Source organism: Hylaeus volcanicus, chromosome 8, assembly GCF_026283585.1.
Source record: "Hylaeus volcanicus isolate JK05 chromosome 8, UHH_iyHylVolc1.0_haploid, whole genome shotgun sequence".
Taxonomy (NCBI): domain Eukaryota; kingdom Metazoa; phylum Arthropoda; class Insecta; order Hymenoptera; family Colletidae; genus Hylaeus; species Hylaeus volcanicus.
This window is the reverse complement of record NC_071983.1, coordinates 10,576,028-10,588,087: the sequence shown is the minus strand read 5'-3', so window position 1 is coordinate 10,588,087 and position 12,060 is coordinate 10,576,028. Positions and strand designations below refer to the sequence as shown.

The 12,060-nt window shown below is 43.1% G+C and overlaps 1 protein-coding gene across 1 annotated transcript in view; it reads left to right on the top strand.

The window, feature by feature from the left end:
- The first annotated feature begins 893 nt into the window (after positions 1-893).
- Positions 894-12,060, top strand: part of LOC128880897 (NAD(+) hydrolase sarm1) — a 119,649-nt gene continuing 108,482 nt past the window's right edge. Inside the window, exon 1 of the mRNA XM_054131444.1 lies at positions 894-1,314. Within this exon, the coding sequence (XP_053987419.1) occupies positions 1,276-1,314 (39 nt within the window). The 5' untranslated portion in view covers positions 894-1,275. The remainder of the gene's footprint in view (positions 1,315-12,060) is intronic.

The window sequence follows — 12,060 nt, the reverse complement described above, 5'->3', positions numbered from 1 at the left end:
AAACGGCACCGAGTTTCCTTTTTATTCAGTGAACTCGAGCAACCGGGTGAACCTTGTCCGAACATTCTTAAATAGTTCGCTCTGCTAATACATAGGTAAATAGGTATGCTACCGAAACGTAACTGACTGCTATTAGCCAGCGAGCAAATGGTATAAAAATGTACTTGGGTTAGAGAAACGAACAGATCGAAGGAACTCGAGTACCGGAATACTCGAGTACTCAAATAGTTCGAGTTACTCGATTACCTAAATACCCTCTATATTTATTCGAGAAATTTGTCTAAATTAAATGTTAAGTTTGATGTTTCCAAATAAATTTTTATTATAAATATATACGTGTGTCGCGTGTATTCATATACATATCCATAATGGAACATTTATTTGGAAACATAAAATCTATCATTTAATTCAGGCAAACTACTTCGATAGACATAGAGGCTACGAATACTTATGGGACTGTAATCAACCATTCTATTAAATGATATCCAAATAATTGCTCCATACTTTTAACAGCGTCTGCAGTATTTTATTGTTTCGATTAACAATTGAATTCTAAATTATCTACTAACCAGTAATATGATATGGGAAGTTGTGAGTAACTTTAAAGAAAAGCTTTAAAAAAAATAAATCGCTACAGGGTGTTTCTGCTCGCGATCCATAGTTGGAATAAATGTTGTCCCGTCCCTGGACTCGATCGATCCTGGCTTCGGGATGTTGGACGACGTGGAAACTTTATATTTCCACGAGCCGCGATGCCGAGGGACGGTAATCCATATTATCGGGGCATTACTGTCAACTCGTTCGTTCCTCTCGGTTACTAGGGCTTCTTCAGTTTCCTGCGCTTATCTTACCGTAACTCCCAGTTATCCGCGCGCCTACGCGATCGGAAAAATCGGTCTCGAAATCGAAACGTGAAAATTCGCGATTCGCGAAGTGAACGGGTCAATGAAAAGTCATCTCGAACATTGGATTCGATTATCTCGAACAAAGTTGACGATCGAGGACGGTTGGTGGTCTCGCGAATGTTCGAAGATTCTTTCGCGAAACGATCGCGATCCTCCGCCGATCACAGGAGGTGACTGAACTCTCGATGGACCAGCTGGCTTAAATACCGCGATAATAAACGGCAACTTTCTCGGAGCAGGTTTCGGCGAGACGATGACGAACGGAAGAGTCGTTCGCTTGGCGAAAACTCAAAAAGCCAACGTCGAGGCGTCGCCAGCCGACGGACGTGGTGCACGTGCTTGAGGACGCGGTCGAAGACTTCCGGAAATCATGGGCAACGCGTCGTCTTGCTGTCCGCATCGCAAAAAGGTGAGTTCCGTTCTCCGCTCTTAAAGTGGAAATAACAGAGAACCCGAAGTGTCGAAATAAAATTTCAAAGAAAAGATTTTATTTAAAATATTAAAGGATAGATTTAAAAACAGCTCCTACAAAATTAAAGTTCACCATTGTATAAGTGTGCATGGGAATTGTTTAAGCAGAGGAATGATTATTCGAGTATGTAGTTGGTCGTTTTGGGAAATAAAAGTATACATGGTTTGAAATTTAAAAAGTAAATAAGCTTGGAAAATGGAAATTACGATCGTTAACGTTAAATAGAAAAGAACTTTTCCGGTCTAATTTCGTATCAAATGACTCAGCCTTGAAATTATCACTTTTTACTTTGGTGTTTTAAATTCTCGTTCAAGCTATGCTTTAATGTTCAAAAAGGGGACATTGTAATCCCAATCTGTTCAGTATCGGTACTTAGGACCTCTGGTACTTTCACTTTAAACTTGTCCTCGTTTATTTTTTTCTCGTTTGCAATTGTTTTCGATTGTATTTATTTATAAGAGTATTCGAGTACAGAGATTATGCAGGCTCGAAATATTGAATCAGTCGTGAGTCGAGAAACGATGAAACACGAGCATCGAGGTATCTTCGAATTGCAGTGATACGCGTTGATAAGAAAGTGAGAGATCTAGCTGTATGGTACGAGATTGCGTCGCGAGATGGCAGCATGCTTCGATTATGATTATCCCGCGCCGCGTCACGTGACGACAGCAAAAGATCATTGACCCCAAAAGACAGAAATTTTTTAATTTGGTACTCTCTTAAAATCCAAACAAAATACAGATTGCATTTGCCGCGTTAAAAAAATAAAAATACGAGTCAAAACTAGCTCCGAAGTGTTGATCGATATTTGTTCAATGTTTTCATTGAAGATTAACACAATCCGAGCATACGCATGCGAGTCGTTGCTCGAGAATATTTGTAATTCATAAGTCTGTTGAATATTCAACAAATAAATACACGTTAGGAACGATATCAGTCGAAGGAGGATTCTTTGCGGTAGCTTATCGAATAGCATTTAAGTATCATTTTCATAGCGTGAACAAAGAACTTTAAAAAAGACCTTTCCAAGCTCATTCATCTCATCTTTCTTTTAGTAAGATTTCTGTAGATTCTTTCTGTAGATTTTACTTGCTACTGTTCAGTCGGGATCCACGGGTGCTGAGGATTCGTAAAATCATTGATAAAGATTTAGGTACTGTGGAGAATTTATCTTTGAGTGTGCAAGCAGCAAGTGGACTAATAATCCAAATCTGTTTGTCACAGGATTAATCCTGTTCCCTCCCACAACGACGATGGAGACGAAAAAGTTTCCCCTTGTCTAAGGGATACTAAAAAGCATACACCTTAGTCCTCTTCGGTGAGCTTATTTCCTAAACAAGGAGAAACCCCCTTACTTCGACCACCGTCGCAACGTAAATCACGAGGATCGATTTCACTGGGGAACAACCTAAAATCTAGGACTTTCATTCATCCACTTACCATCTGCATAATTTCTCAAAGATTCATCCTTCATCTACCACTGGCTCCACCGATCCTCGGCACCCGCGGAGACGTCAGGAGACCGCAACAAAAGATACTTTATCGCGCGTCGATCGCCGATCGATCGGTTTGCGCGAGCCGGCCGGCTATTTACGGCCACGTGTGTGCCCAGCAGCTTTTTACCCGTGCCTTCTACGGTCACGGTGATTTGTACGTATCCTTTCCTCGTTTTTAATAACAGCCCGGCATGGAGGAATCTGCCGCGGCAGAACCTGTTACCGATCGGTTGCACAAGCGGTATCGGCATCGTTAGATCTAACAACGTTGCGAAAAAACCGCGGCGCGGCCAGCACGCCGGGAAAGCCAGCGATATCCATGGGAAAACCGACGTAGCAGGGGGTGGACGAGGGAAAACGAGAGGCTACCCTGGCTCGATCAGACGGGATTCGCGATTGTGCAATTGTGCCACCGCGGAACGGGCACGCGGCCTTCGAGTCGAGAATAACTCGGCTCCGAGTTATTTTCTGAGGCCAATCACGGCGTTGATGTACGAGGGGGAAAAAATGATCGTCGCGGATCCAGAAGTTTGGGTCGGTGGTTTCGCGATCGATGGCTACCCGGTGGACGAAACCATAAAGTCGACAGGGAGATGATTTTCGGCTGTAAACTACGTTTTCGTAATAGGGATGCGTCGAATCGTTTGTTTATGAGACTGTTCCGTGAGAGGACCAAGGAGACCGCAGAAGACTTTGGATTTTATTACCCGTGAATTGAATAATCTCCGTGGCTACCTGTTACGGCGATCAAAACATTCGACTTTTTTGCTAGTAAAGTTCAGACACGCAGCAGGCTTTATTATTTGAACCAACTCCGCATTGTGTGTATAATTGATTTGTACAGTTAACGACGAATTTCGTAGCAGCGGTCCGAAGGTCGTGCCAGCTTCGAACTGGCTCTTGAATCTTTCTGAAAAAATGCGACCAAGGCTGATAGCGTTCGAATAGAGCAGGCAATCTCTCCGAGAAAGAATTCGCCTCGCAATTACGCCGCGAATTCCTCGCGCTAACGACCGACCACCGTTCCTATTAACCCTTTTACGCTCAGTCTGTACTCGCGTTATTAGTAAAGAACTCTCGGGATAAAACGTATTCGCAGCTTAGAATATAAGAAATTCAGCGAAAAAGGAATTTTAGACTCGTGCAACTGTTCCGTCGAACTTTGAGTTTTCATTCGAATCCAGGAGGATTTTCGAACACTTCAATTACCTATCGATAGACGCAGTTTTAATTACAATAGCAACCATAGCTTCTCGAGTAATACGATAATCTCTTAAATTAAAACTGAAAGAGAAACCTTGTAAAATATCTAAAGTAACTGGCACGTGTTCTACAGCTTTCTACTTCTCCGTTTTATCCCACGATTCAAATTTTCTTTCTATTCAACGAGTAAACAATTTTTCGCGTATCCAGGTAAGAACATTGCCCATCTCCGTAACAAGGCAGGTTTTACGAGCGCGAACGCGACTCGCGCGATTCACACGACCACGAAAGAGTTCGTTAATTTATCGTCCATAATATATCAATGTTTTCGCGACACGGCGAAGGAAAGTCGCGTACTTTGCCCTGCAATTAACTCGACCTGCCGTTCCGCCGATTCCCTCGCATCTGAGACTGAAACCTTAACGCGCGCAGTAAATTTTGTTTATAATCTCCGCATGAAACGTTTCGTCTCCGATAGGTTGATGTTTTTACGACGTCCAGGGGCTCGTAAATCGCGAATCTCCTCCTCGTTGTCAGGGGAGGGGGGAACTTTCTAAGTCGTCGATAACTATCTCCTCCATTTCGTCGTTTATACTTCTCCAAGTGTCGTTTCGGAAAAATATAAGGCGAATCCTGGAGTGCTCGTAATCGATAACGGTTTCTTTCGATTGTTCGCTTCGCGGAATAAATATGTCAAGATTTCGATCGATTTTAATTTCGAGAAAACCAAGACAACAACCGAAAGTTATTTATAAAAAAAAAAGAAACCCGCCAGATCTCTAAATAATTTACTTGTAGAACTTGGAGCGACGAATCGAAGGAGTTCTATGTTGCCATACAGTAATAAATTTCCAACGCGTTATCCACATTCCGTCGGCATCGATCAACCTTCATGGAAAAGTGATCTCGACGATGGATATCGATAAAAGTCGCGGGTTAATTACCGATTAGCATCTGACGATCGTTACGATCTCGAGGCGCACGCTGAGCACCGAGATGGTTTGTAAATAACAAGAATTGAAATCTATATGCCACGTTGGCGCGAACACATTTTTCTACCCACTCCGTTCAACACGAAAGTAATAAGAGCTCGATCCCTGTCGCGACTGCGACTTGGAAAATTACTCGGCGCTCGTTTTCTTGTAAATCATTAATTATGTCGCTCGGCGCTGGCCTTCGAAAATATATCTATTCAAATATTTGCCGGCGTTTAATTCATGCTTTCTTGGAATAGATTTCGCGACGTACGATGTATTCTGAAAATTATTATAAAATTATTACAGATGAACGAATAATAATAATCTTGACGAATGTTGACGTTCGACGTTGATAAGATATATACAGGGTGTCCCAGAATTAGTGTAAGAACCGGAAATGGGGGGTAACTGAGACGATTCTGAACCACAAATTCCTTTGCAAAAATGTCGGATGGTGCTTCGTTTACGAATTATTAACGAAAAATCACCGACCAATCACAGCGCCCGCCGTGACCTGTTGTAGACCAGCCAATCCTGGCTCGAGCCTATGCTCTCGCGGCTGAGCGCGTGCTACTCGGGCGCTGTGATTGGTCGGTGGTTTTTCGTTAATAATTCAAAAACGAAGGACCATGCAACATTTTTGCAAAGGAAATTATGGTTCAGAATCGTCTCAGCTACCCCTCCATTTCCGGTTCTTGCACAAATTCCGAGACACCCTGTATAGAGGGCGAAGAAAACGAAGATTATCAAAGATCCATGTACGTCTCAAGTTCCTGTGTTTAATATAATTACAAATTATCTACGAGAATGGTAGTCATAGATAATTATCATTTCGATGGGAATATGAATTTATAATAGTCATGTCTATATATGGAATTTATAGAAGACGTTAGTCGTGAGAAGTGAAACTAAAAAATGTTTAAGTAAATATTGCTACGTTGCTGAAGGTAAAGAAAATTATGAACAATATTTCTTAATAATTCCTTTATAATTGTCTATTTTATCCTGGAGGTTCCCTTTTCCAAGTATTACCATTCACGTCAGCGATTAGGGACACCGGTTCGGAATACGTATTTGTCTGAACGCGTACGAAGACAATGGAGGGTGGCTCCGAAGGGGTTAAATTCATCTGGCGATACGCGAAGCATTAACGAGCGTGACTAACGCACCAGGAAGTCGTGTGCCCGCAGTTCCCGGCTCAGATGTGTTCGAGGTGTGACACGCAGAAACTGGCGCCAGCGATATCCTTTTACGAGCTCGTAATTTCCGCAACGTCGTGCACCGTGTCGCGACTGGAGGATTCGCGTAGCCGCTAATGCGAGACGTTAGGCAACAGCAAACGCAAATGCCGCGTGTCAGGAGGCGAAGGTGAATAAAATAGATTATCCGTTTTTACGACGTCGTGAGAAAATAATCGACGCTCGAGGATTTTTCTGTCGCTGTACTGACCTTGCTCCTCGTTACGCCAGTCACCCACACGTTAAACTGTCGCTAATCGAGCGCCCTCGGCCGATCGCTTCATTTCCATGCCGATGGGACTCGTTGCGTGCGTGGGAGCTCGCGGTATCGTCTGGGAAACGACTATCGCGTCGTTCGAAGCCAATTATGCGTATCGCGATGAAAAACGACGTCCCTGCGCGCCGTTTTCCGAGCCTTTTCAGTCGCGAAGAAGTTTTACGCTTGCGGCCGTTTCTGGGTGTTTGGTATTTAAACCGACAATGGCGCGATCCGTGCTTCGACTGCAGTTCAGTTTTGGGAACAAGAGGAGAACAACATGGCGAGTTTATAAATTGTAGAGGCGGTTCAAAGTTGGACCTATGGAAACGTAGGAACGACTATGGACGGTGAATGATGCACAAGTGTCGCCGCGTGGTCCACAGCGACACTTATGGAACATATTCGCTGTACTTGCACAATAAAATTGCAAGAATCCGTTTGAACTCGACATACGATAAAGGAAAATATATCCTTCAAAATCTTACTATTACGCGTTTAATTTGACGTCCACGAGGAACGTAATTAAAGAATTAATTAATTAATAAAGAAATTAATTCGGTCGACACAATATGCATTGTCACATCGATATCGAACGTGTGATTTCCTATTATGTATCATCGCTACGAATCCGTCATCCGGGATTAAGGTGGTTTAGTTGGTAGCCGCGTAGATTTCTACCAGCCAAGAGGATATTTCGAAGAGACGGTAGGTGCGAAGGATGAGTTAATCGAGTTAATCATGATAATTAAATGGCTTCGCCAGCGGCTGCGTGTCCGTGGAACGTGCGTGTTTCGTTTTTTAATTCTCCTTTTAACGAGAGAAATATCCGTAAAGGTCTTTGCGATCGCGCTGAGACTCGGTTGACCAGCAGGATTTAGAGTTGGCTAATCGCGGGGACTGTTTCGATAAGTGGGACACCGCGGAGTGACCCGTAGATCTGCCACACGGCTCAGGATGTAATTATCATATTGCGAGATTGGAGAAAAATGAGCGTTGAGATAGCGGCCGCTAATCCCTCCGTCTCGTTGTCAAAATTGACGTCTCCATTAATCAAGCTCGCCATTACGGGATAATAGCTTTCTGATAACATCCTGGCTGCGTTTAATACGCTATAATTAGCGCTTGATTTCAGATTGATACCCCTGTCTACGTTGTTACACTGTTTCTGCGCCTAATCTACACCTAATATTCCATGGAGAACCGGAGCGATCTGGAAACGTACCCTGCCACCTGAATTCTTATCGTAAATTATGGGAAACTAATCGTATATTGAACATTACGAAAGGATCATTGGTGAGATCATCTTGAAAACGAGTAACATTATTTTTGTATCATTCGATATACAAAAGTAAATAAACCCCAGCAAACAGATCTTCTATTAAGCGAATTGAATTCATATAAAAAAAAAATTGTTGAACACAGCTTATGATTTTCAATTATGCAAGATGGCTTTCCCCCACACTTTTTTTTATTAAAGAAACGAAAGTACGAGAGTATTATATTCCATTTTCTGTTTTCAACTATTCAGTTAACAGTGTGTAATATCCGAGTGAAGCTACACTATGCAATCACGATGGAAGATGAAGATCGATGATCATTTTATGCCTTTCACTCTTTCTCCTCGTCCGTGACTAAGAAAGGGCACGATACGTTTACGTATTCGCGTAACAGGTTCGCACGAAAGCAGATGTAAACGGGGACTACCGGTCGCGTATAAACAATTTTTCCAACGTAAAGATGATCTTTAATCAGCTGCATGGACCGGTCGGCAAACCGAACAACGTGCTCGTCGACGTTCCACGCGTACTGGATATAAACTGATAAGCTGGTATGCAAATCGCAACCTGGTCGACGACTTAATAATAATCATGAAAATTATGTTGTCCGCGTTATCACGGTTACTATTATTGCTTCCCCAACGAATAGAGAGAGATTTCCTTTTGATCTTGTCCTTATTATTTTATTATCTTATTTCAAGAAAATAATTTGAGACAGACCAGCAAGGTATTCTTTAACAACAACAACAACAAAAATCGAGAAGTCGTCGATACAAGCAGACTCTTTTCTATAAATAACCAGGCTAATTCAATTTTCCGTACGCGAATGTTTACTTCGTTATAACCTGCAATGATAACTTAAATCCCCAGTGTTCGCTCGATATCATTGTACATACGAAATTAATATTTTCGAGGTCCGAGAAAATTCCATTTAAGTCTCCGATTCTCAGAGATGGAAATATTAACCAAGACGCGTCGCTCGATCACTGGGCGTGATCGCGATCGAGATAGTCCAATGATTTACAATGCACGTTCGGGTGGGTAACGCGCACGCGCACGCGTACGCGAGGAATATACCGTCGCGAGGTAGCTTAGAGCGGCGGTGTCGCGATCGCGAGTTTTGATTGCGATCGAGACGCCTGGGATCGTGATTAACGAGACCACGCGCGCCTGGATCGCGATAACTTTGTCGACCGTGATCTCGGGAGTCAATACAAATGTTTTACGAGAGTACGACTGCTGCCAGTACATTTCCCAAATGGTTGTCAGCCGGGTAAGTAAGCCGTGGCTCGATGTTAATTAGCAGCGACCGACTCGTTGTCGCGGTTAATTTATCTTGTATCTTCGCGGAAGCGTTCCGCACGCGAGCGTCCCGTGAAAACGGAGCTGGATCGGATGAATTCAACACTCGCGTTGCAACTACCGCTTAATTACAGTTGCGAGATCCTCGACGATCTTTCAAAGTTAACTATTTTTTTATCACTGCATGGTAGCTTCCAGTGGAAAGAAGCGGAAATCTTTTTATTTATCTGTTTTATATTTCTACGTTGATCACCTTTCTTGGATGCCCATTAAGTTACATGGACTTCTTAATGCAATTTTCTATGTCTTTCTCTTTCCCATTTCAAACTACAGTTACGCCCCTTTGACGCCATTTTGTTAAAAAATATTTCTCGAAATCCCCTTCTATATTCAATCTACAGAAACCAAATTCGTTTCGGTGAGAGTTACGATATCGTCGAAAAAAAGAATTCTCGAAAGTGACCTTTGATTAAACGACGATTCTCCGAAGATTAATATTGCGTCGTTGGACAGAAGCGCGGGAGAACATTGACGACTAATTAACCGCGGACTCGCGGTGGACGTGGAACGGACTTTCAGGCGCGAACATACCTCTCCCGATTCCCATTTACATTTATATTAACACCGTCGTTTACGCTGTTTTATTGCACCCGTGAGCGTCGCCCTTCGATGCCTCGTCGCCTTCGAATCGCGCACCGGTGTCTCCGATACGTTTCAGTCCCGATTTAAACCGGCAATCTGGGAGAAGCATCGACGTCCACGGCTAATTTATGGTCGCTGGAACGTGTTCCTCGATCGACATTTTCTCGGTAGACTGGGAGGCGGGTTTAGGTCAAGGCGTTCGTCCGGCCACATTGTTCTTCACCGCGGCGAAAGTGCGCATACGATTAACGATTATTTATCCCCCGATGCTCGTTACTCGGGAGAGCTGACAGACAATCGTTTCTCGGTAACGGAATCGTCAAGGTGCGTTTTGCAAGGAGACGTTGTTGGACGGTCGATGGGACTTTTCCGTTACGCGACTATATGTATAGAGGACTTGGAAGACATTCCAGCAAACTGGGTGGGCTCGAGTAATTTTCACTAGTATGACTCGGAATCGAAGAAGATTCTATTTTGGCGATGGGACTTAACTTGGAACAGTTCGAGAGGAATATTTTATTATGTATTTTAACGAGGTGAGGGGGTATGTAGAACTGTACTTAGATATTTAGAAAGGATTCTGTGGTGGCAGTTCTGTGAAGGGAGCGTTTCGTCCTGTGCCTGCTAGTGGACTCGTCAGTAAAGCTACTTAGCCGACCCGTGCCTTATAGTATTATACTTATTATATATTATACTTATTATAGTATTGGGGGTCTCGCATTTGAACCACTCGAAAGGGTTGATTTTTTTGAGCGTTCGATCCAGGCTCGCGTGGAATAGTCCCCGTGCTCGCGAGCCTAGACCACGAACCGAGACCCAAACGCTCGTAAAAATCGACCCTTTCAAGTGGTTCCAGCCGTTCGTCGTCGCATTTAGCGAGCTTTTGCTCGCTAGTAGGAACGTGTTTTCGAACAAAATCCGACGAGCACGGATAATTTATTACTCGAGCACGCTCGCCACATAGATGGGACCTCGTCTTTAGACGCCGGGATGTTTGTAGGTCGGTCGGGAATGGTTTATATACGAATGTTAGGCGGACCGAGCACATGTGAAAAACACGCAAACGCGCGGTGTTGCTCTAGTGATGAGGACAGGAGATGCCACCACAATTCTAACAATTTTAGCGATGAGGATTGACTTGAAACAGTCCAGGTGGAATATATTATGATATTTTGGCAAGGTGAGGGGGTATATGGAACTGTGGATATTTTTACAGTCACACATTCCTGCAAAAATCTTCCAGGGATCGTCTATTCTCAAACTGTGACTCTATGTATTGTACTCTACTATAATTAATATTCTCATAGGTCACATTGACGAAGGTACATACATTCACGCAGATTACTCTAGCGGAGGTACACATTCACACAGGTTACCTTGGCAAAGGTATACACTCACACGAGTTACTTTAGCGAAGGTTCCCTAGCGGCACCGGACCACTCCCGCTAAAAGCAAGAATCAGAATCGAAAGCCACTTCTCCGAATCAGCAACGGGGCAAAAACCGTGATGCACGCTGCCCGATAAAACGCATTAAAACGAACAGATCATTCTCGAGGTCGATGCACGCTGCGAGGAATGCGCCTGGAATGCCTTGCATCAAACGCACCGGGGAATTTAAGGTCGAACGACTTCCTTACTGTTCGAATCGCGAGGAGAATCGCCAGGAACGCCGTGGATAGCGACTCCGTAACAATGACTATCTTAATGTTTGCGTTCCGATCCTAACCGCTGGGGGTTTGCCACTCGCTGGGTTTACGAGTACTAGGAAACGGTCATTTTATTCCTGCGTCGAGCGGTGCATTGCGCGGGGTTGGAACTGCAGCCGAAAAGTTATCGTGCTCGATGTTGAGATTGTAATTAGAAAGTTAAGAGGAGGTTTGCTGAGAGGAATCTTTTTTCTATAGCGATTACCTCGTTGTTGAAAGTAATCGTTTGTAGGTGGACATATTAGAGGACGACTGCTAATAAAAATATAAAAAATATTCGGTCCATGATGGAACTTGGGTTATAAAATGGAGAAAAAATAAAGCTTTTGGGGGGAAAAAAGAAAAAGATTGAAAGTATCGAAATCTGAAAAATTCAAGTTTTTTTCCAAAAATCAAAAAATTGTGTAGAAGACGAATTCAAATATTTCGATTTGTATTTTTGTTCGTAAAGTTCATTCAAAAATGCACATTTTGATAAAAAAAAAAAAACGTCCAGTACAAAAATCTGTAAAAATTCACAAAAGTGTATTTAGTAGGGTACTATAATGTAAAAAAATGTCAGCCAAATAAAAAATGGTCGGG